The 25,697-nt window shown below is 33.7% G+C and overlaps 1 protein-coding gene across 1 annotated transcript in view; it reads left to right on the top strand.

Moving 5' to 3' along the window:
* LOC137924533 (protein madd-4-like) overlaps positions 1-22,590 on the top strand; it is a 187,099-nt gene extending 164,509 nt beyond the window's left edge. The window contains exons 18-29 of the mRNA XM_068767922.1: positions 150-332; positions 2,313-2,465; positions 3,066-3,244; positions 4,841-4,944; positions 6,645-6,751; positions 12,900-12,992; positions 14,090-14,343; positions 15,740-15,848; positions 16,303-16,459; positions 16,761-16,903; positions 21,145-21,328; positions 22,378-22,590. Of these exons, the coding sequence (XP_068624023.1) occupies positions 150-332; positions 2,313-2,465; positions 3,066-3,244; positions 4,841-4,944; positions 6,645-6,751; positions 12,900-12,992; positions 14,090-14,343; positions 15,740-15,848; positions 16,303-16,459; positions 16,761-16,903; positions 21,145-21,328; positions 22,378-22,484 (1,773 nt within the window). The 3' untranslated portion in view covers positions 22,485-22,590. The remainder of the gene's footprint in view (positions 1-149; positions 333-2,312; positions 2,466-3,065; positions 3,245-4,840; positions 4,945-6,644; positions 6,752-12,899; positions 12,993-14,089; positions 14,344-15,739; positions 15,849-16,302; positions 16,460-16,760; positions 16,904-21,144; positions 21,329-22,377) is intronic.
* Positions 22,591-25,697: the final 3,107 nt, after the last annotated feature.

The following is a 25,697-nucleotide window of genomic DNA, read 5'->3' as shown; positions in this document are numbered from 1 at the left end:
AGTTTTATACGGATATTAATTTGTAATATTATCCAGTTTACTCATCAATGTCCTAGGCTACGCGAAAAATATAAATAATGTCTTAATATGTCAAAGCTTTTAATATAACTATCCATTCCATGCTTGATAATCTTGACTCATTAATGCAGGTGGAGTGTAAGCAGATCATGGCCCAGTCCCATGTGGTGGAGAGGCCTTCCTCCCTCTGCAACAATCCCCGGCCTGCAACCACCAAATCCTGCAATAGCAGACCCTGTCTCTTAGATACTTCTTCTCCAGAAATATCACTTGCTAATTCGTCTTATATACAACATGATCCGAAGAAGAAAAAGGTATGTGTCTAATATTACAATAATTTTTTTTATTTATTAACTAATTTACACAAATTACTCCATATTTGTAAACGAATAGATATCGAAAATAAATATGTATGATCAATATAACTATCGTAAAGGGTATCGTACTGATGAAGCTGATTGACTTTTATAATTAGTAAAATATTTTCTAGAATATTCACATTGTTTATTGATTTAATATCTCAATGATTACTCCAGTACATTATTCCTCGTTTATGGTCAAATCTTTCACCACGCAGGCCGTTCGATTGTGGAATGATTTACCGCTGAATATAAGACGTGCTAAATCACTACCTATTTTCAAGAAAATGATTAAAAACTATTTACTAGACCTATGATTATCTATCTGTTAATTAATTTCTTTTTCTTCCTCTGTTTTTTTCTGAGGCAAGTGCAATCGAAATCAGCTAGATGTTTATAATTATTTTTGTATTATATTTATAATATGTATTATACTTTATTTATTATAAATATAGATGTTATATATGTATGTTTAAGTATGTATGTCTATCTATAATTATGTTCCTTTGTTTGTAATGTGTTTCATGTACACGTAAACTACCCATTATTAGTACTTTTACCTTTTCCATACTATGGTTGTCTGTAAGAGATTGCCTTGTGTGATAAGACCGCCCATTGTACTTTTTTGTATATTATTGTGAAACTAATTAAATGTATCCTAACGTGTACAATAAAGAATATTAAATAAATATAAAATAAAATAGATAAATAAGTAAGTTTTCTAACCCAACGGTAGAGTGGTAGAGGGTTCGATTCCCGGGATACAATATTAAAAAATTAAAACTTTGGGCATTAATTGTATAAGATTGCCTCTGCTCAAAAATTAAATTCCAGAGGATGAGTAGCAGCGTCCTCTGCGTACCATAATACCACACTGCGATCGCCAACCCGCCAGCCAAGCGTGGCGATTATGGTATATCCCTCTATAGATATCTTTAAGGGAAACTTATACCTTGCAGTGGATGTCTATGGACTTAAATACTCCATAAATTTTTTGTTTTGACTATCGTCAAAATTTTGACAGCTATTTCATCCATATTTTTAACTCACTCTGTGATTTGTATAGAAAAAGAAAAATATTGTTTTTAATATTCTCCTCTTCTCTCTTCCGGTTGAAATTATGATAATATTTTCAGCTGACTAAAAGCCTAGAATCGTTCGTAAGAGTAAGGACTCTTACTCTTAAGGTTTAAAGTCAAACAATGACAAAACAAATAAAAACATTACTAAACAGGGATCAAAGATCCAGCGCATTCTACATTTCACACCGCAATAATTACGAGTAACAGCAAGCCGTCACGTTTCAATGATGTTTAAATTGTATTGTGTGTACTCAATAATTTCGAACGAAATTATCTTTAAAAAGATACGAGAGAGCACGAGAATATATCAATATCACTAATACATGAATTGTGGAGGTCACACATCCTGTATAAGGGTGCCGTGTAGTTTCAGCCCATAGATGCACATGCAAGGCACGCCACTAGAGTACATTTTGGGCCAACAGCCATCAGCATGAGCGATGTTCACCGCCCACTGGAACTTCACATGAGCAGTTCTTCGAGTTATGTCGATGACCTTTGTCCGCAAGTTACATTCATCGTTTCAGTAGTTTCAGCCTGTAGACGCTTACTGTAAGATATAAGCTTCCATCAAAGATATCTATGAGGAGATATACCATGACCACCACACTTGGCAGGCAAATCCAGTGTGGTATGGTAGCTAAAGGACGTTGCTGACTTTCCTCTGGAAATCTTTTTATAAGAAGCGAAATCCTATATAATAAAAGCACAAAGTGTGACTTATATAAGATTGTTTTCAGAAATCGAATCGGCGACTTATGACGCAAATCTCAGTCCTTACCGCTGAGCTACTACTAATCTGTGAGATCATACCAAATACCTTACAAATAATCACGTTTACACTTCAACACAGGTGACTGTTAAAGTTGGAGGTTCTGCGACAATTTTCTACGGAACACAAGTAAAGATCAAATGTCCAGTCAAAGGATACAATAGAACGAAAATCCAATGGGCGAAGGATCATCAAATTATTACGAAATCAAAGAAACACAAGATTTCGAAGAAGGTAACTACTTATATTTAGTCTTTATATTAAAGGCTATTTTAATTATACATATAGTTAAAGTTAAATATATATATTTCTCTACGTGTACATACAAATAGTTTAGTTAAGTAAGATATATATATATATATATATATATATATAGCATTGTATAAAACTAACTTGAGCATGCATAGATTATACGAAACTTACAGGAAATAAAGGGCTTTTTATTTATTAATTGCATACCTAGTACTGTAAAAGTCTATAAAGAGGTGAATGTAGATTTTCTCTCAGGTAATACAGCTTATTAAAAAAAAAAACAATGGTTTCAAAAATAAATGACGAAATAATTATATAGTAATATATACGCGTTTTTAAAATACGAACAAATTTATTGATTTTTACTATTAGTCTCTCCAGATTTTGTACAGCCAGAAGTCATTATTAGCCTATCGCATTTTAACATATTTCAGAGCGATTGTATTTTACATGGTGATTATAGATAGGTGAAAGAGCTCTTTGCTGATAAAAAACTAATTCATCCATTCAAATCTTTCATTCCTATAATCAATCATCCTGTATATGTAGCATATAATTTTAAAAAAATATTGGTATATACAGGGAGCTCTGCGTATCACATCGCTGTCGCTCCGCGATCACGGCGTATACACTTGCGTTGCGGGTCGATCTAGCGCCAACTTGACGCTGGTAGTCAAGCCCCGGCCCGGGGAATTCCCGTCAAGCGAAGAGATTGAGAGGCACAAGCCTCTGGACGATCCTTCTTCTCCACTCTCTGACAGGTATTCATACAACCTTACAAGAATAATGAAACATATTTCATATTTCGAACAGGCCTGAGGCCTAAGGCCTGGGTACTTCTGAAAATACAACACATTGATATAAGATACATTCAAATATCGCCGCACCCACCGAATAAAGTGAACATGTCCAAAAAGGAAATTTTCGATGATGCTTTTATTAATGTAATTGTTACTTATGATTGAATTCTTGGAATAAAAAGATAAGTCCAAAAATTTAAGTTTTCAGAAGAGACGAAAATCTGAATATTGTTATAAAAAAAATCTATTCTTAGCATACCTACCCATAAAAGTTAAGTTTTTACTTATATAGTATAATATTTTTATTCTTGTTTGTATTTCAACTTTGTTGTTGGCATTTTTTTAGAGAAGAAAAAAAAGATAACTCTTCCAATCTTCGCCATTATTAGCTAGAAAATTAAAGAAAAAATTTGACAAGATTTATTAAAACTCGTAGATTGCAAAAATTATACAAAAATCAAATAAAAATGATAACAGTAAAAAAACGACGCATAAAAATAATTGTGCTTCACACCGTCATTTTGAAATATACACAGATTAAATATTACAAATTAATAACTATTTATTCATTGCGCTTAAAGTAAATTATGCACTTATTATATATATTCTTTGAAATTTTATTGTTTTTAATATGCCCAGATTATTAATAAACATCTTAGAAGACCTAAAAAATCCTAATGGTGTATGAAGTTCAACCATAAGGTGGATAAAAGACCTTTTTCAGGACGCAGAATACGTATTCCAACTGATACTGTTAGAAGTAGATAGGGAAGGCTTTGTTGATGATGATGAACTGTAGCCTGAAGTTAGGCAAAGGCTTTTCTTCTAGATTTTGAACAGAGATGTTAGGATATAACGAATCGGAAACACATACATGAAACCTTTTCATAGACATATGCTTAGGTCTGTATATTACAGAATCTTTCTGGAATCGACTATATTTTTAAAATATTTTCTATTAGAAAGATCATATAGCTACTATCCAGTACAAACAGTTTCTAGTTTGAAGTGGTACCACATATACCACACGGTTGACGCGGCGTGGGTATGCCTGCTATGGGCGTCCATTAGCTGAAAACAAGCTATATATTGATATAATATTTTCACTCGTTGGATTAGTAATGTTTACAAATATCTAATACAAAATATAAAATTCTCGTGTCACAGTGTTCGAACTTGAACTCCTCTGAAACCGCTTGACTGATTTTTACCAAATTTAATATGCGTATTCAGTAGGTCTGAGAATCGGCTACTATCTATTTTTTATACCCCTAAGTGATAAAGGTTGTTCACACTTAAAAAATTTTTTTTATTTTTTTAACGAAATTTTTTGTTTTTATTTTTTTATGATACAGCATACAAGAATACATACAACCATAAATTTTCACCCTTCTACGATCAACCCTTATTTTTTATTTGTAAATTAAAATATCATTTTTTTTTGTAAAACAACGTTTGCGGGATCAGCTAGTTAATTTATATTTTTTAACCATGTGTACCGTTGTATTAATTGCTATTGCTATTTATAGCATTAATATATTATTAACGTTATAACAGGGCGGATAGCAGATACAGGGCCATGGTTGGTGGAAGGGCAGATGATCAGTCTCACGAACAGCGTCCAGGCGATCAGAAGAAGCAGCATAAGAACAGGCAGAGAGGTAATATTATTGACCCGTGTTTTTCTTTGACATACTATTTTTTATTACATTTTTTACGTAAGTTTATTCACAATTATAATTTAACACCTGATGTCAATTACACCATAAATAACTTTAATTATTAACAGTAAAATGTCTTGTTAATGTATTTCCAATTGAGACTTTAGTAGCAAAGCCAAATATCATTGGCGAATATAAAGCTCAACGAATCCGCTGGCTTGGTCACTTGGAGTCAATGGGATCGGATCGGAGCGTGAAGGTAGCGTACCTGGAAAAACCGAAGAGTCGAAGACCAGTGGGTAGATCCAGGTATCGCTGGATCGATCGCGTTGAGGCAGACTTGCGCGAATTGAATGTCAGCCAATGGCAGACGATGGCGCAAGATAGAGGAAAGTGGAAGTGTCTCACTTCGGAGGCCAAGACCCACTTTGGGTCACTGAGCCAGCGGAGTAGTAGTAGTAGTAATGTATTTCCAATTATGTGTATTATTTTGTTCAATTTAATTGTAATACGTTTTCCCATAACTGTATCACATTGGTTAAAATACAATCAGTTTATTTATTCTGTAGGAGTGGTCGTAGTACGGTAGCTTCTTGTTCTTCGGTAGCTTCTTGTGCTTCGGTAGTTCGTCGGTTGTATCTTGTTCGTCGATCGCTTCTTGTTCGTCGGTTGCTTCTTGATCTTCAGTTGCTTCTTCCTGCGTTGACCGCACCTCCGCTAGCCCTTATAATGAGCGCGGAGACTCTCAACAGCGCGATGCAGATTTTCGTTGCGTCTACTGTGGCGTTGACAGTCACGTGGGTAAGAGCTTGGTGTTTGAGTGGCGCGCGATATGCACGCCACATTTCATTCATTTATGACAGCCGATAGAGTGCTACTGTATGTCATAGGTCTCTCTCAAAGCTGAACACAATGACCACCGTCGGTCTACCTGGTGATGGGACTAACCACTATTGGTCAACCTTTCAGCCCCAACAGCTGTTCGACGCACGAGCAATATACCCCTTCCGCTGCCATTTCAGACAAGCAATTCTTCGAGCTATATTCGTGACTTTGGTTCATCCGTAGATCTCCTAATTAGCACTAAATTTCGCTTCGAAACCTAATGCCGGGTAGAAAAAAGCATGGAGGGCGCTACTATCGCTTCCATTTTGATAGATAAAGAAGGCAGTCAAACCTTCCTCAACTTCTACAGAACAGTAGCCAAAACTGTAATAAATAGATAACAAATGATAAAATAAACAGTGCAATACAAAGATGTGTATTAGAACTAATTATAATAAAAATAAATTAAATATATAACTACTAATACATAAAATAATAGAAATAAGAGAACTGATATATAGGCATAGAATTTAAAATCAACTAAAATAGCTGTGATATATATAAATTATATAAATAAACTAAACTGCAGTAATTGAGGATGAACGAAAGGATATTAGAGCGGAAGAGAAAAATTGACTGAATTATGGAATAATGAACAGAATGATAAAGATTGTCAAGAATGGAAGAAGAGTGTGTAAATAACAAAAAGGAAGTGAAAAATTTATTAAAGAAAGTAAATCCCTGTTCACAACAAAATAGGGGTGGAACGAGATGTCTTCAATAGCAAAAAAATAACAAATTAGCACTAAATATAAATGTATTGTTATATAAGTTGTGTGCTCTTTTAGAATTAATGAAATGTTGTATTTTTAAAGGTAAAATAGATAAAGTGAGAGATGCGTTGTACGGCAGCACGGGTACAACCTCAACGAAAGCACCTAGCTTCAATTCTCAAGCCAGAGACATCTACGACGAAAACGAGGTAAGAAAAAAAAAAGATTTTTTTATAATGCAAACCTTCTAGGATAATAAATTCTAATTATGAAATAAACTGTATAAGAGTATTTATATTCGTTATTGGCAGTAATAAATCATTTTTTATTCTAAATTCAATTGTAAGGTCGGCCATAGACCATACAAAATTATGCCAAAATATTTTCTTAAATTTAAAATGTTACTATTGGCTGTCATAAACTTTAGTCAAAAGATCGCAATCCTTGAAAAAAAGTTTTTTTTTTATTCTTATTGGACCATCATAACCTAATAATAATATGACATTTAAAAAAAAGATTAATTAGACTTCCCGCCATTATGTCCGTGTAAAAAAAAAGTACAACTGTCAAACGCATTTCGATTTTTAAAACTTATTTAATTTCAGAATCATTTTGTATATGATATATATGATTTTAATGTATGAATTTAATACGTATTTTATGATTTATCATTTAATTTATATCATTAAAATATATAATAATCAAAAATAAAGTGTCACAATAAATTATTTGATTACCATTAACAAAATTATTGGCTTATTATTCAATAAACGAATATTTAAATGACAAGAATCCTTAGCAGTGATGTCGTCTGATTATTTTGATTTAATTTAGGCTGTATCTGATGAAGTATATATGTATAAATATGTGTTAAACTTTATAAAAATATGTGCTGTTGTGAAGTTTCTTCCTGCTTCTTCTCACAACTATAATACCTTGCGAAGCAGAGTAGAGACAAAGATAAAATAGATTATAAAAATAAATAGATAATAAGTTGAAGAGCAATAAGAGTTCTTTTAAAAGATCCAATGTTTAATAAACTATTTTTATCTGTTAACTATTTATTACTATACAAATAATTATACTTAAATCTGTGGTTAAAATATTCAACTAAAAATATCATGTTATTTATTTGAAAAATGGCAACACACCTCCATTGTAATACAGTTTCGAGGAATCTTTTAAGATTGTAATTGATTGCCTCGTATGCACAGACCGCCCATTGTAATTTTTTATATATTACTATGAAATTTTTTATCCTAGCGTGTACAATAAAGAATATTAAATAAGATTATATTCTACGGACAGTGTGATATATACTGCTGCCACTTCGGAAAGCGGCACCCCTGGAAGAAGTGGCAAAAGAAACTCTAGCAACCATTCAATCTAGTATTATCGGAGGACTTCCTCTGTAAGATTGTTTATAGGTGTAAAAACTTAATATTGGTGAATGTGTAGCTCATATAAACAAAATGCTTTAAAAGAATTAAGATAGAAATCGCTTGAATATTTAAAAATTCGAATTGAAAAATGGTTTTCTATATTAACATTACGTTATCTTTAATATCTGAAACCATTAATTTGTGGATATCATGCACCAACTTAAGGCTTTTGCGTAACCGACACTTTAACCAATCACCCTGTATTACAAATTTTAGATAATTAATATTATCTAATATATTATATAAAATTCTCGTGTCACGGTGTTCGAACTTGAACTCCTCTGAAACGGCTTGACTGATTTTTACCAAATTTAATATGCGTATTCAGTAGGTCTGATAATCGGCTACTATCTATTTTCTATACCCCTAAGTGATAAAGGTTGTTCACACTTAAAAATTTTTTTTTATTTTTTATGATACAGCATACAAGAATACATACAACCATAAATTTTCACCCCTCTACGATCAACCCTTATTTTTTTTGTTAATTAAAACCCTATTTTTTTTTTTGCAAAACAACGTTTGCGGGTACAGCTAGTTATATTATAACATCACCATAAAAGCGTTTTACTCGTCTTATTAACTAATATATATAACCACCATTAAGATTGCTATATCACCTTTCCAAAGTTATAGACAGAAATTTTATCTTTTCTCAATTTTTCAACTTGCAATACTAAAGACGAGAATTTTTTTTTAAAGCAAATACTAACTCGACAACTAGTATTGATAATAGACGAAGGAATAGACGAAACTTATGTCCACGAGTAACTTTTAATGATGTGATACTTTAAGCGTTTTAAGTTGAAAGCAGAACTTGTATGCAAGAACGTTTTATTTAAACATTTTAAAAAATATTCGTATATGTATTATTCTTATGAATTAAATCAGAGAGCAATAGAGTGGACTATGGTCGTAGATTAACCGAAGTCAATGAAGCTCGAAGAAATAGTCGTCTGAAATGGCAGTATGGCGGTTGAGGCCGAAAGGTTCTCTAGTGGATGCTACAAGCCTGTAGACGCAGCGTGAGTTGGCCTTCCACTATATAGGCCGACATGGTCAAAGTCGTAGAAGGTCTCGAGATACAGGCAGCGCAGGATAGATCACGGTGGTGACTTTTGGAGGAGGCCTTATAATGGGTTTCTATTGGTTAACTTGATTAAATATAATTTTGGAGCAATATAACTTATGCGATGATGCAATACTCGTATTTCTGGAGCTAAATGTGTAGATGGAAAGAAACAGAGATTCTAATATATTCAGGCGTTACCTTGCAGAAGTCCATCCTAAGTAAGAAAGGGACTAATATATAGCTACTTCCGCTATGCAGCAGTAGTCGTGCAATGTGCAAAAAAATTGTTTTATACGTAAACATATTTACATTCAATTCTATGCACATCATAATTCTAGATTTAACCATTTCGGAATTTTTCAAGTAAAAAAGTGTATTCCGTAATAGCCAACACATAAACTTAACTAAATATACTTTCAATTTTATACATCAGAGTTCGAGGTTAATTAAAAGTAGTTGTAGTTTTTCGATGTAAAAATGGATTCCATAATTACCCAACACCTCATTGTAAATAAATATATATACAGTTCTTAGCATCAGAGTTTCGAAATGTATTCATTCTGAAATCCATGAATTTTCCGGTACAAAAAGCGCTTTCCATATTAACTTAACACTTGAATTTGAAACAAAGACGCATTCGAATATTCGATCACTAATCGTAATGTTATTTCATGAGTGAAATACTTTTGTAATTGGTTGAATTTCAAAATAGAAATATTAATTCGTGGCATTTTTCGTTTTCGTGAAACCGTGCCATGTTACGATTGTCTAGCGATAATAAGGCGATTCGAAATATTATTTCATTGCCGCAGTAAAGTGTGCCATAAAGTTTATTGAACCAGTTTTACTGCAGAACTTAGTCAAATTACTTTAGATAGCTAATCATTATGGCTTAAAGGAACTTCATGCATAAACGCAGTCAACTGAAAGTTCGAAGTGATTTGAATAAGGATAAAATGATTCATTATTCTAGTCTTTTCTAAACTGTTAACGATTTTTTATAAATATCTCATACAGGGTAATTGCTTATTTATATATACAAGGCTTTGAAAGGAATATTTCCTATGTTTCCTACAATACATTTCAGTTCGAACTGTTTACGGGTGATTGATTATATTTGTAAAATTCTTAAAGGGGTGAATATCTAGCTCATTTGCTGTCAGTTAACATATTGTGTATCCTATCAAAAATCAATAGTTGCAGAAATAATAAAAAAAATAATAACAATTTAATAAAAAAAATTAGATTTGTTTTCAAAATTCGAATGCCTTTATTTTTAAATAAATTATCATTCCCATAGTTAATGGCCAGTAAAATTCCAATAGAAAACATTAATTAATGCAACTTATTTTAGTGATCACTTTATACAGGACGATTGGAAATAAATGTAAAATCTTTTCAATGACAAATGAGCTATATATCCATCCACTCCTTTAAAATATTTATGGCTAAAATAATTCATCCTTGTAATTAATATGGCCATCATTTTCCCTAGAGAAATAAGTTCAACATATTGGAATATCTTTTCTGTGAAATTAAGCAATTAAAAATATTTTAACAAGCACGTCACGTGTTTTGTTCACTAACAAGAAATAAAAATTAAGAAAGGACCAATATCTAGCCACCTCCGCACACACCGAGACTCGGTGTTTAGCACTAATCTGTGTAACAACTCCTGAAGATGCCCCGTGGAGGGGTGAAACACGTGTTGAGTGAATTTACGGTGGCGGTTGTGTAGTTGGCATTGTCTGTCGCATACGCATTTACGAGCGGGCTGGCGGGCGGTGCACTTTCATGCCCGACAACCACTGCATGTGCGGAGGTGGCTAGATATTGGTCCTTTCTTATTTAGGATGGACTTCCGCAATGTAACGCCTGAATCCATTAAATATTTAAGAAATAAAAATTCTACAAATGTATGTCGTAGCAATATTTTAAAAACATTTGCATAAAACCTTATCTCAATGTTCACATCATATTTCCAATTCAACACAGATTCGTAGAATCAAGACAAATCTCTACCTTTGCGCATTCGATGTTTTATTATTTATAACAAGCAGTGTACCTATATTCATACCTCAATAATTATTTTTTAACAATAATGCGTTCACCTAAGTAGGTATTTCATCATTATTACCATATCTACAGATGTCTATTGCAAGTCATAGGCCTCCCCCAAATATAGCCAAGATGATCGATCTTTCGCACGAATCCAAGACCTTTCTGTAACCTTCACTATATCATCCGTCACCCTAGTGGGGGGTAGCACCTCGTCTTCTTTTCTCCAGCTGATGGACGCTCACTGCAAGTCATAGGCCTCCCCCAAATATAGCCAAGATGACTGGTCTTGCGCATGCATCCGAGGACTTTCCGTAACCTTGACTATGTCATCCGTCACCCTTATGGGGGGTAGGACCTCGTCTTCTTCTCTTTAGCCGATGGACGCCCACTGCAAGGCATAGGCCTCCTCCAAACATAGCTAAGATGATTGGTCGTGCGCACGCATCCAAGAACTTTCCGTAACTTTGACTATATCATTTGTCACCGTAGTGGGGGGTAGCACCTCGTCTTCTTCTTTTCAGCCGATGGACGCCCTCTGCAAGTCATCCAGGCCAGTCATCAGGCCTCCCCAAAATCGCCACGATGGTTAATCTTGCGCTCCATCCAAAGACTTTCCGCAACTTTAACCAAGTCGTCGGTCTACCTAGTGGGGGATCCAACCCATCACACGTCTACTAACTCATGGTTGCCACTCGAAAACCTTATGCCCCTACGGCTATTAGTTGCAAAAGCGATGTGCTCCGCCCATTGCCACTTCAGACGAGCAATTCTTCGAGCTACGTCGGTGATCATGGTTCTTTTCAGATCCGCAGAAGAACCAAGATCACCGACGAAGACTCATGTCGGATTCGATCTCGCAGCTAAACTGTCCTTTGCTTGTGACCTTGAGCCTGCCTATGAGGTCCATCGAATGTGACCTCGTCCATCGACTCAAAATAGGTGTCTAACCAAAAAAAAATGTATCATTAACCAAATTTTAATAGGTTGACTTATATACATCTTCGTCTCTTCATCATCAGTATTTCAGCCATAAGCCGACCACTGCTAGACATAGCCTTCTTCGTATAAGTTTAAAAGAATCGATTGGAAGCGGTATGAATCCAGGGTCCTTAGCACGGTCGATTTGTAAGGGGTCGGCCTGGTGGGTAGACGTCAGCTTTGCTTCTGCTTCGTGGTGTCGTGGTGACCTTAGGGCCCTGGAGGTCATAATTCTGCACGTGTTACCTGTCTCCTTCCACTGCTACTTCAACTTGTCGTTCGTCATATATACGACTGTTAATCCAAGAGTATTCTTTGTTTATTATATATTTAACAAATGTTGGGATCCATATCAAAGTTAGTTCTTCATTTAATTTCTATATTTAGTAAAGGAATTTTCCTTTTGATTAGTAATTAGTTATTAACGGATTTTACAAAATACCTGGGACGCGGTTTAATGGAGTGTTTATTAAAGAAACATATTCTCAAACTATATCTATTAAAGATATATGTTTGTTTGGATTTTTATGTAATTTAATATTAATTTAAAATATATATAAAAAAATTGTATAATTAGACCTACAAAAAGCGGTGCGGGCCACGAAGTGAGCGGGAGACAGCTAGTGATATTTTATTTAATTAAGAAAATTAAATCCCATATAATTCTGGTCATCATCGAGTCTGCTGAACAAGGTCCTATTCCTCCCCCCATAGATTTAATATAGGACTGTATTAAGTGTATGTATATCATTTTTATAAATGTAACACTTTAATTACACGCTGCATTGGATTTTATCAACAAAGGAGAGCGCAGTCTCTTCTAGGATGCTTCCGCCAAAATCAAGCAGTGCATCCAGACTGTTGCCATGTCTTCATTACGTATTTATGCAAATCCAGGTGAGATGTTCCACGAACAGAGCATGCCACTACTGGGACCTGGATTTCACACTAATACTAGTTTGGTTCATGGCATGTCCTAATTGGTGAACTCTGTAGCCTCAAATCCACTTCTCTCAGTGATTGTACGGTGTGAAATATTTTTTTTCTTCTAGATATTCTTCAACTAAATATTTTTAATTATATTAATATTATTTATTTTCCTTTTATATAATGTGTTGTACTTTTAAAGATGTCCCATTAATCAACGCCAAGACAATTTCGTGTGAAGGGCCATACAGTGTCTAACCTAAAAAAATTATTAAAAATTTGAATTTTTGTTACTTTATTATAGTCTCTTTTATTTACTTTACATTTACAAATGTTTTTTGTTTTTACTTACAAAAGTTTCCCATAAATCAACGTCAAACCAACGTGTAATGGGACATAGTGTCTAACCCTAGAAGATAAAATAATAATTTATTAATTTTTTAATTTGTAGTTATTGTTAACTTTTATGTAGTCTCTTTATTTACGATTCATTTACAAACGTTTCGTTTATTTAAACAAAAAGGGTTTCCCGTAAATCAACGTCAAGCGCTAACCGAATGTGTTGTTTCAAACTCTTGAAAATTTATTTCAAAATCAATTCAGTTTTAAATCGCCGATTAAATTTGAATGTAGCGATAACTTAGCCGTTTATTTTGAAAGTGGCATAAGTCACTATGTTTTAAGTCGAGATATCTTTAAAAAATGAAAAGGTACCATTCAATTGTATTTAGTGTTGCCATTAACTCGATTTTTTTTAAAGTTACTTATGCCTCTTTCAAAATAAACGGCTGAATTTAAGATTACATGGTTTGACAAAAAGTATCTTTTTTTATCCAGGTTATTGCTGTATATATTTTTGTCCATCTTTTAGAATATTTAACCGTAAAAATTGAATAATGATTGTGAAGGTAATGTTAAAAATCATTTAACTTTTTGTATGAAATTGTTTTTGGGTTTTCTCATTATCTATCTGTCACACGATTTCTTCTTGACGTTGATTTATGGGACAGGCTGTGTATTGTCTCTTTGAATAAGTGACATTGAATCATTATAATTGATATGTTCAGATGTTTTGGAATTTTCAGACACTTGGCAACTCTCGTGGACAAAGGATGGTCGATCCTATTGTGATGTACCAAAACCATTTATCACCAACAAAAGCTCAAGTCCTGAATCTTCGCGGCAAGCAAATGGTTTTCCCGGAGGATGATGACTCCGACATCATTATTGTTGATGAGGATAACAAGAATACTATAGATGATCCGAAAGTTGAATCTTTGAAAGAACATGTTTATGAATTGGCTGAAACCACAACTAAAATGTATGTACCATTTTTATTACTATGGTCCATTTTTCAACCTTTTATGTGACGTACTCCATCATGCATTTCTAAAATTTATACACCCCCCTATATAACATATGTATTTAAAATTAAATACATATGTTACATAGGGGGTAAAAACGAGGCCCGACGTTGGGAAACACTGATATAGACAGTAGTCGTGCAACAAAATGCACCGCCCGCCAGCCCGCTGATAAATTCACATGCGGCAAACAATGCGAATTACATAACTACCACCGTTAAATCACTCAACACGTGTTTTACCCCTCCACGGAGCATCGTCAGGAATTATGTTACACCGATTAGTGCCAAACAAAGAGTCTGAATTGGCGCGACTACCACTGCATGTGCGGAAGTGGCTAAATATTGGTCCTTTTCTTACTTAGGATGGACTTCCGCAATATAACGCCTGATTCCATTAAATATAGTGGTAGTATATCCCGTGTCTAAATTTACACTAGATATATCTGTGAAGGTGAAATTTTCATTAGGAACTGCTGAGCATTAGATAGATATTTTTTCCTAGGTTGATAGGGGCCGTCTATAACATTTTCCAAGCGTCTATTTGCCAAAATTTGAAATATCAGTAAGCTTAGCCCAAAAAAAGGTATTTGTGTCTCATACGCGTGAACTCTCTATCTCTAGATTGGCAATCACTCAATTTTTTTGGAAAAATAATAATTCGGAAATGCGACTGAAATCGTTTCGCTTCTACCGTTTCCGCATGATATGGCTCCATGCGACTTCTGTATATTCAGCGAACTCAAAAAGCCAATGCGTGTACGCCTTTTGACACCATTGAGGAGATAAAAACCGAGTTGAAGCCAATTTGAAAAAGACTATTTCGACTGTTTCGATAAATAGAAAAAGCATTGGCAAAAGTGCGCTTTATCGCACGAGAATTACTTTGAAGGGGATGAAATTGATTCGGAAAAATAAATAAAGAATTTACATTTTATAAAAAAATTCAACTTTATTATTGATCACAGTGTTATATAAGGTTTGTTTGCCAAGTAATATTATTGAGTAAGAAAAGGACCAATATTTTGTAGTATGTTATTCATGTTATTGTTAGAGACTCTGTGTTTGGCACTAATCGGTGTAACATAACTCCTGAAGATGCCCCGTGGAGGGGTGAACACGTGTTGAATAATTTGGCGGTGGCGGTTATGTGATTCGCATTGTTTGCCGCACGCGCATTTATCAGCGGGCTGGCGGGCAGTGCACTTTATTGCACGACTACCACTGCATGTGCGGAAGTGGCTAAATATTGGTCCTTATCTTAGTTAGGATGGACTTCCGCGAGGTAAAGCTTGATTTCATTAAATAATATTATCGTGTTTTAAGCGGTCTCACTCTTTTTTTAAAAAAACAGTATAGTTCCTAGCGACGTCAAAGAATACACATGGATGACTACGGAATGGTCGACTTGCAGCGCTCCTTGCGGACAAAAAGGTCACCAAGTCAGAGGGGCAGTATGTCAGGTAATTAAATATAATTGAAGTAGGTCATATATTCGCCCAAGGAGGTAGTGCCCTACTTAAGTAGTAGTCCTTACTCTGGGGAGAATACCTCGAAACAAACTACTGATAAAAATAGATTCAAAAAAAATAGAAATTTTACGAATCTTTTTAAGAAATATAGGCTTTATTATATATAATTAAAAAAGAGTAATATTAAAGACAAGTCACTCGGGCGTGAAGTAATGTCCGCGGGCCGCAACAGTTATTATGCTCGGGCGTGAATTGAAGCCTGCGGATAGAATAAGGTTAACTAACTTATTTAACACAACACCAACTATTACATAATGATGCTCTCTCTTATGATAATTAAAATAAAGGCGTAACACGTGATCAGATTCTGCTATTATTATCAGCGGTAGCAAAGTTACATAGGCTTGAATAGACAAATATAACTATTAAATCGTATTTTAAACAGCACAAGAGAGAGAATATAACGAAGACTGTAGAAGCGGAGAAATGTTTGGAGATGGGTATGACTCCGCCGCTTGTACTACGTGAATGCTCTTCAGCTGATTGCGCCACTTGGCACACCACCGCCTGGTCTGCTCCGAGGTGTTTAGCAAGCGGAGCTGGTAAGATTAATTTATTTAATTATTCATTATCATCATCAGACCATCAACGCCCACTGCAAGGTACAGGCTACTCCCATTTCTTTATATTTCTTGGTTTATTTCTTTGCCGCGTAAGGTCAAACTTAAACCCAAACCTTCTCATTTCGTGTCCAAGTTTGGGACCCCCATTGAAGGATCTATCATACTAATAAATCATCATACTAAATACATAATTATGAAGGTATATAAATCTATGTTACCTGTTTACTTTTATAATATGAATAAATAAATATATGATCCTTTTCTAAATCCTTTTCAACAGCTGTAGTTCGTCGTAGAGTAGAATGCGTAAGCGAAAATGGAACAGTGCTAGCAGATTCATCGTGCTCGTATAGTGTCCAACCGGAGAAAACCAAACGTGACGCGCCTTGTAAACCGACCTGGTCAGTCGGTCCTTGGAGTAAGGTTAGTTTCAATTCTTTGCCATACATCATTTTTATATTAAAGCGAAAAGGTTAAACTCGTCTAGAGTCCTGTACGGGCAACATTAGCTCATCGGCGCATCGAAAAGGGGAATTTCACAGAAAGGTAATTTCTTATTTACATCGGTATTATCGCAGCAAAATTACGTCATCGTTAGCGGCGCATCGAAAAGGGGAAATTCACAGAAATATAATTCTTTATTTACATCGATATTATCGCAGCAAAATTACGTCATCGTCAGCGGCGCATCAAAAAGGGGAATTCGACAGAAATATAATTCTTTATTTACATCGGTATTATTGTAACAACATTATGTTATCGTCAGTGGTGCATCGAAAAGGGGAATTCCACAGAAATGTAATACACACTTCTACTTCGGACTTCGTGTTGTTATTACCTCAAGACATACCGGCCCTAGGAAGAATCTCACATTATGAAATTATGTCCCCTCTTAACAATAGAATTGCTCTCTTGTGTGCGTGGGTTCCAGGTCGGGAAAGACCGGTCTCCATATCACCACCATATGGCATAAGCTTCCTCCACATAAAACCTAAGAGGAGTAATCACAAAATGAACTGTCAAAGTTATCTCGTGTCCTTAATTGATTCGAAATTTAAAATTTTAGTCTAAAATTCTAAGAAAACCTAGTGCTTTGGGTGGCTTTCTTACTAACAATTAAGTGTTAGAGCTGATTGTCTCAAAGGCTCTATTTGGATAAGAACCTTCAATGGAACCTTCATCCCTCAACACAAGTAAACTCAGCCCGACAGTCCTTCCAATTAAAAAAGTAACATAATTAAGGGACATTATTACGGCTCGACTCGTATATTTTATTTATTTTCACAACATTCTCTCTTACAGTATTTATGAGGCAGTGCCGCGGATATTAATTCTATATTTAATTTACAGAAATAGCTGCACGACCTATTTATAACTTAAAAGTTAGAGATGTTTTTAAATATGATATTCGAATGGTTGCTTTGCGATACATTTTAATGACTATTAAAATTCCACAAGATATCTTAGACCTCCCGTTTCTTAGCTTCAAATCTAAAATTATAATATTAAACAAATTTTATTATAGCATTAGGTTTGTTCACTCATTTACATGATTTACATCATTATGTACATATTACGGAATAGTTAAAAATCATTTAAAAGAGAAACTGTTGAGTTTCTGACATGCTCTTCTCAACAGAACAGAGTTCCCACCCGATGGCAGCTTACTAGTTTAAGATAATCAACAATTCAAATGCGCATGTCAATGTCTACCTGTATAAAGATATTCGCAAGTCCCGACCGATGCAACAATTCGAAACATATAGTAATCATTTTGGTTACTTTAAATTATGGTTGCATAGACTTATTAAGACTAGGGGCCACTCGGGCAAATTATGAACTGATGGCGGGCCGGCCGCCAGAAGCATAGGTAATTAAAGACAATAAAGAATTGATAATAATTTATTAAAATTGAAAAAAAAAAAATAGTATTCAATATTTTTCGAATGTGTGAGAGTGTTATTTTTGCTGTCGGCGGGCCACCATTATTCGACCGGCGGGCCGCGATCTGTGCATCCATGCTTTATATATTAGCTAAAATGAAATAATATACATACACTCTCCGGACGACGCGATAATATTAAGACAGACATCATACAAAATATTTCACACACATTCGAAAACCAAGCGACCTCCTAGGAGTTGATGTCAGATTGCATAGTACAGGGGATGCCACGATCTACTAGAGCCTTGCTGGAGTCTTCCGCTACTTCATCCAGCGCTGACGCTTTTCTAAGTGGCAGTAATGCAAGACAGATGATAGCCACTAACCAAGTCTAGGTCCCCTCGCAGATAGCCTTGAGTATCACTCCATGGAACATCTACTGGACTAAGAGGGCAGCGACCTCCCAATTCGATGTCCTGAACCGAGGCTTCTTAGGGAGTCCTGGAACTTTGTTACCGTAAAAAAGGTGTTAAGCAACGCGCTCTTAGCTTGCCGCCTACCACTCGCGTAATTTAGACCCGCAAATGCAGGTACCAGGAACACTTCATGGTATTATTCTTGAAGATGTTCAAATACCCATGCAATAGTAATGTGGTTTAATTTACATAAATTATTTCATTTAGAGAGAATTCTCTTTGTTCATAATTCGACTTTTTAAAATACATAACCCACTTTAACTATTGTTTACATTTAATACAACTGCGAAGCACGGTTTAAACAAAACATTCGCTAAAATAATATATAAAAAAGCGTAGTGTTTATTCGTCCGCTTGTATTGTACATTGTCAAGTCATGGAGGAAATATTTACTTAAAACAAAAAGCCTCTTTGTTTGACTACTCCGAAATGTTGTTCGCGGAAAAGGAAATGGAAGGATTATTGAAGGAAAGAATTTCTTTTCTTTTTTTTTTTTGTTACGCTGCCATCATTGTTACGCGCGGCCCTGGCCGGATATTTTTGTTTCTTTGAAAATCATTTCAATATCGTTATAACTGGGCGGACCTTCTATTTAAGCAAATGTGATTATTAAGATTAAATTTTTAATAAAGAATTTTTAGTAACATAACTGCCTAAATTAGAATTAAGCAAGAAAAGGACCGATATTTAGCCACTTCCGCACATGCAGTGGTAGTCGTGCAACAAAGTGCACCGCCCGTCAGCCCGCTGATAAATGCGTATGCGGCAAACAATGCGAATCACACAACCGCCACCGTCAAATTACTCAACACGTGTTTCACACCTCCACGGGGCATCTTCAGGAGTTATGTTACACCGATTAGTGCCAAACACAGAGTAAAAATTAGAACTATTTGACACACGTCTTACCCTCCATTTTTGGAGTTAAACCTCTCCTATAGATTTCTAATAGAACCGTTTGGAAGCGCCCTCCCTTCAGCCTCTTTAGACGACTTATTGTGATGACTAGATATTGCAGGCGTCTCTTTCCTCCTATTGTATTTGGTACAGGACAGACTAACAAGTTCCTTTGTGCACCTTGTGGAGACATCTTACGCTGTGTTTACCTATCCGTGGTGTTCACTCCAAGTGGAAGGTATTGGGCTGGTAAGAGGGTCAGATGACCGCGGGAGCCTCAAGACAAGAGTAGAGACACGCCTCTTTTAAATTCTAAATTTAAATCCACGCAAAGCTTGTTGAAATAAAATTGTGTAATCCGATAAGACATCTAACTTTACTTCTGTATATGTACTTCTTTTCTGTTTTACATTTATAAAACATTGTCTGGATGTACAATAATAATGTATCATTACTACATGTAGGATCGATTTCATTGAGAAGTCTAGTGCTAGACATACGTCTCCCATAAAGATTTCTGAAAGGACCGTTTGTAAGAAGCTTATGTTCAACTTTTTTTTTTATTTCAACGACCTTCACAAAGTCATCTATTCATCTTATCGTTGGGACCTCTGTATTTGTCGGTCTATGGTCTCAACTCCAGAAACTTAAGGCTTTAATAACCATCTATTCTGTGTGTTATGTGGCCTTTTCACTGCCACTCGAACTTTCTCATTCTTTGGGTTCTGTTACTAACTTTCGAACCTTCTCATTTCTGGTTCTATCTGGTATAGAACCTTAAAGTATATATAAGTATAACCTCTATGACTCGTTTCTCTAAACCAGAGTTCCTCAAACTTTTTTGTGTCGTAGACCCCTTGCCATGTTTTTCCGTGTTGTGTAGACCCCCTACTTACCTGATATTGATTTCCTGTAAATTTCTAACTGTAGTGGAGTTTAGTGTTAAAAACTTAAAATAAAAAAACATATTAATTTATACATTTATTAATTGAATTGAAATTAAAACTACTCAAATTAAAATTTTGTATCTGTTATAAAAATATACGTAACATTAAATAAACATAAAATAAACTATAAATAAAATAACATAAGCAATAAGTCAATATTTTTAGTGAGAAGGATGAACCTGATGCTTTAATAATATATTATCAACATTTGGCGTCAATTTCGTAAGGGTTAATCTTAAATCTCCTCGGCTAATTATGTACAGTCTGTGGACCCCCATTTTCATTTCATGGACCCCCAATTTTTTTTCGCTGACGTAGACCCCTTGCAGGTTGTCATAGACCCCTAGGGGTCGATATAGACCACTTTGGGAATCACTGCTCTAAAGAGACCCGAATAATTGAGTCATTGATTACTTATTTAACTAATTTAATAAATCTAAATTAAAAATATGTTCGTAGTGTATAGGAGCTTGTGGCAGCACTGGGAGACAACACAGACTGTTGCGATGCGTGTGGCGAGTTGCCGGTCCCACAGCTGGGAAGGCGAGGCGTAAACGAGAACGAAGCGCTGCGGCTGCTTGCGAGGGCATGCGACGGCCTAATGTTTCCAGAACTTGTGACCTCATTGCTTGTAATCTAAATGGTAATTATAAAAAAAAAAAAAACATATTATAGCATAGATCTGTAGGCTCTCATTGTACAGTCGTGTGTATGACTTCTGGTAAGTAAAAGTGTATGGTGGGTTAATATTCGTACAATATTAGATAGTGTTTTAACAGACGTAATAATAGATTTATTATAAATTATAATTTTTGTTGTAATATTAATTGTATATAGGAAAATTGTATCGTGTAGACAATATATGACCCTCACTTATATGCTTATAACATCTGGACATAGTCATTTCAGATGTAAGGTGACCACTGCTGAATATAAACCTTTCTTGTAGATTTAGCCATAATGATCATGTAGCAATAGGTTGCTGACGTGTTTATTATTCCATTAATCATGACTTTCATTTTTAAAAATTTTCATTTATTAACCCTTAATAGCCTGATTTACGAAAGTGATTTTTTTTAATATTACTGTGTTTGCTTGAGGGTCTAGATCAGGGCTTCTCAAACTATGGATCGCGTGGCAAAATTCTGGGGTCGAGAGATTTTAATGTTAAATATTTAAAAATACCATTTTATAATTATTACGAGATTTGGCGGAATACAGTGGACTTGCAGCGTCTAAATACGCGCATTTGTTGAATGTTTTAAACTAATATAAATACAATTTTATAATTTTTTGTGCAATTTTTAATTTTAGATTTTTGTATGTTTCAAAACGAATTCTAAAACTAAATATTTTCTTTCGTATATGTATATTGTTACCTAATAAATAAATCATCAAAAAATGTTCATTTATTTTTCTTTTATATTTGTATGGGGTCGACAAGAAACTCGCAATCATGAATGGGGTCGTGAATGACAAAAGTTTAAGAAGCCCTGGTCTAGATGAAGGGAAAAATAGATTTTTCTTTAATTTCGTTGGAAAGAATATTATACAACAGTAAAATTCGTACAGCCAACCTATGAAAAAAAAAACTACTAAGGGTTAAGAAACCAATTATAAGTATCTCATATTTCAGAATTTAATGTCATATATATTATAATTCTATTAACAATATTAAAATTTTCTTTCTAGATGGAGTCTGTAAGGACACTTCGAGATTCTGCGAAAACGTACGCGCGATGAATATGTGTGCATTAAAAAGATACAAAGAACAATGTTGCAAAACTTGTGACAATTGAAACGACGTAATATCTAATATTAATACATATATTCATTAAGACATGTCATTAATGTTGAAGATGTAATATTTGGAAATGACAAATGATATTTATATGACACAGATAAAAAAAATTCAGAGTTGCGTGACGTTTTTCGAACTGTTACAAACTGCTCATAATGAAAATAAATGAAATTTAACAGTGCCGTGCCAAAACTATGCAATGGATTATTTGAAAATGTGCAACTTGTGGTAAAAATTTCACGTGTTTATATAACAGTGTGAGAAACTGTAACATGGACGTGAATAAAATGGAATAATAAACTCTATGGAATTGTTCAAAGTGTAGAGAATAGTTATTCGAATTGTTGTGCTTGGGTATATCACACATACATTATTATTGAAAAATCATTATAAATACGCGCCTGTTTGCAATTTAAAAATGAAATATTAAATCAAATTAACATTTATACTGTAAATTAAACATATATGTTCCATTATTTCGCCAATTTTTATTTTGCTCTCAAAAGTGCTAATCAATTTAAAAAGATATCAAATGTATGAGACGTGTATGGTATGTATGTAAATGTATGAGTCTATAATAGATATATAAATAATCGATGTGAGCACAAATAATTAGCTCTAGTCGTGTAAAAGCACTTAATTCATGGACCTATGAAATAAATATATGAAAATTCATTCCATGTAAAAATAATCGAAAGTTTTTTGGTGAAATTAGTTAATTGTTTTGTATATTATACATATATAATGATGTAGTATTAAATGAAATATGCGACGCACCATATGTACGCTTAACGAGATATCATATAATGTAAAATCTTTTAAAAAAAATTGCACAAAAAATCTAGATATCACATTCAATGTATAGAGAATGATTATAGTAGTAACACTAACAAATATTGGGGAGTTGAATTAGATATCAAATTAGAAGCGAGAATATGAACGAACAGCACCATACTGATTGTTCGGAGACAGTAAACTATAGTTTATATTAAAAGTAATATTATGTATACTAAATAATATAAATACATTTCATTATAAGCATTAATCGCTGAAAAATGAATGTAAATAAATGTATGATACATTTAAATCCATTCATGGAATGATTGGAAGTAAACCGATTGCAGAATCGGTCACACAAAAACTATTTTATAAAAATCAATTGCATTTAAGAAACCTAGTTAATTTGTTGTCAATTGTTAGTGAAATTTACCAGTGTATATATAAACATTAAATCAATTATTCCAAAGCATTAAAATTAATTTTTGTGCAATGTAATAATTACGCATTTAAATATAATTAATAATATACTGTTATAATGATTAAAATAATAGATCTATGCTTATTTTAAAAATAAAAAAAATATAATAAATAATTTATGAATAAAATACGATGTATAATCAAGATATCTTAAATAAACCGTATTCAGCAACTTTTTAATATTCTTCATCCATACCATTGTCTTTGCCTTTAGCAAATTAAAAATAAAATAATGTAAACATTGCACGTAGTTTTGACAGTTAAAAAATGGCGTCAAATAAGTTAAAACATTAATATTTCCAATTAATACCGTGTTAATAACTATGCTATTTATGTATATTTTATATGTATTCGTAATTTTTTGACAACATATTTTAACAGAAAACATACATAATTTGCTTAGACATGACCTATAAAAACCTTTGACGTTAAATAGTATGAGTATTATTTGAAATCCATACTTAAAATCTTATAAACAATTTTTTTTTTTATTTCTGTTAAAGAAATGAAGAATAAATGTTTGGCCAGTAATAAGTATAATTGCTTCCGTCAAATTTAAAGTAAAAAATAAAATGTATTTGGAACAAAAATTCGTTTATATTCTTTTTCTTTAAATAATTTTGAAATGTAATGTCCAATTAAAAAAAACACATAATTCCTTTAAAGTAACTTTTTAAATAAAACCTTTTTTTACCATCTATGATCGTTTTTTAAAAAATAAGCCACATATATAACTTATATTTATAATATACATAAAATGATTTGTTTTATTTGGAACTGACTACGATGTTAGACATAATCAATATCTACATACTATATAAAAGATTTCCACATATATAACTGTGACTGATGACTCATCATAATATCTCCAGGACCTTAAGGCTTAGAGGATTCAAATTTGATTGAAATATTTTATTTGTGTACTAGATACCATCTAAGAACGGATTATACGAAATCCCATCTGTAAGAGGGTGAAGGAAGTTCAATAAGTTCACCAAACGTGCGTTGGACAGCTAGTTATCCATATTTTTTTATCTGCCGTCAAATGATCCAACTAAAACTATTTTAATTCGAAAATGTATTTTAACGCGCCACAATAATAAACTATATGTAATGGTTGTCATATTTAACAGTAAAGAAATATATTTTGGTCACATTATCACCTTGAAGGATACGAAGTGCTGAAAACCATAAATAAATCTATTCAAAGTATCACTTTAACAGTTAATCTCTAAATTTTCATGAAGTGACTATTCTCTAGGACCCTCGGTAAAGGACCTTTGTATAGGATGTGGGCTCGATTATACCCGTTTAATATTCGAACTTGTTTACTTTCTTTGTCAACGGATCCATCCCTTTTCTCGAACTCGCACATACAGACCATATCCTTCATTGAGTGACTTTGAGGTTTTCAATGAGGTCAAACTGAGTGACTACATCTCTACTCCGTCATTCTCTAGTAGTGGTGGAGGAATTTCGTCTATAAGCATATTAATGATATATAAAATTATACTCAACTTAAACATAAAAAAAATCATTTTAATTTTGACTTTAATAATAACAAGCGATCCATTGTTAAAAAACTTCATTTATCGACTATAGACAAATCATTTGACCTATCGCCTGATGTTAAGCGATGCCGATGTCAACACTGCTTGCCTAGAAGAAACCTATTCACTCTTGAACTTAAATACACCCAAGTTATACTTAGATTGAAATAACGAAGCCGGTACGTTGTTCCATATCTTGGCTATTCGCACTACAAAAGTAGAATTATAACACTTAGTGCTGGTTGAAAAGATTTCAATGGTATGGATATCATGAATCCTTTCGTCTTGTCCGATCTAAGAAAGGAATTAAAAGAAGTAATTGATGTAACTCCGATATCTAGAATGCAGTCTATATAACATCGATAATGGTAATTTTGCTGAAGCTCCAAAGTAATCAGAAAGCA

The sequence above is a fragment of the Battus philenor genome, unplaced genomic scaffold, assembly GCF_028537555.1.
Source record: "Battus philenor isolate CCGP_79_NKW_IND1 unplaced genomic scaffold, ilBatPhil1.0.hap1 SCAF_24, whole genome shotgun sequence".
Lineage (NCBI taxonomy): Eukaryota > Metazoa > Arthropoda > Insecta > Lepidoptera > Papilionidae > Battus > Battus philenor.
This window is presented reverse-complemented; position numbering and strand designations above follow the sequence as displayed.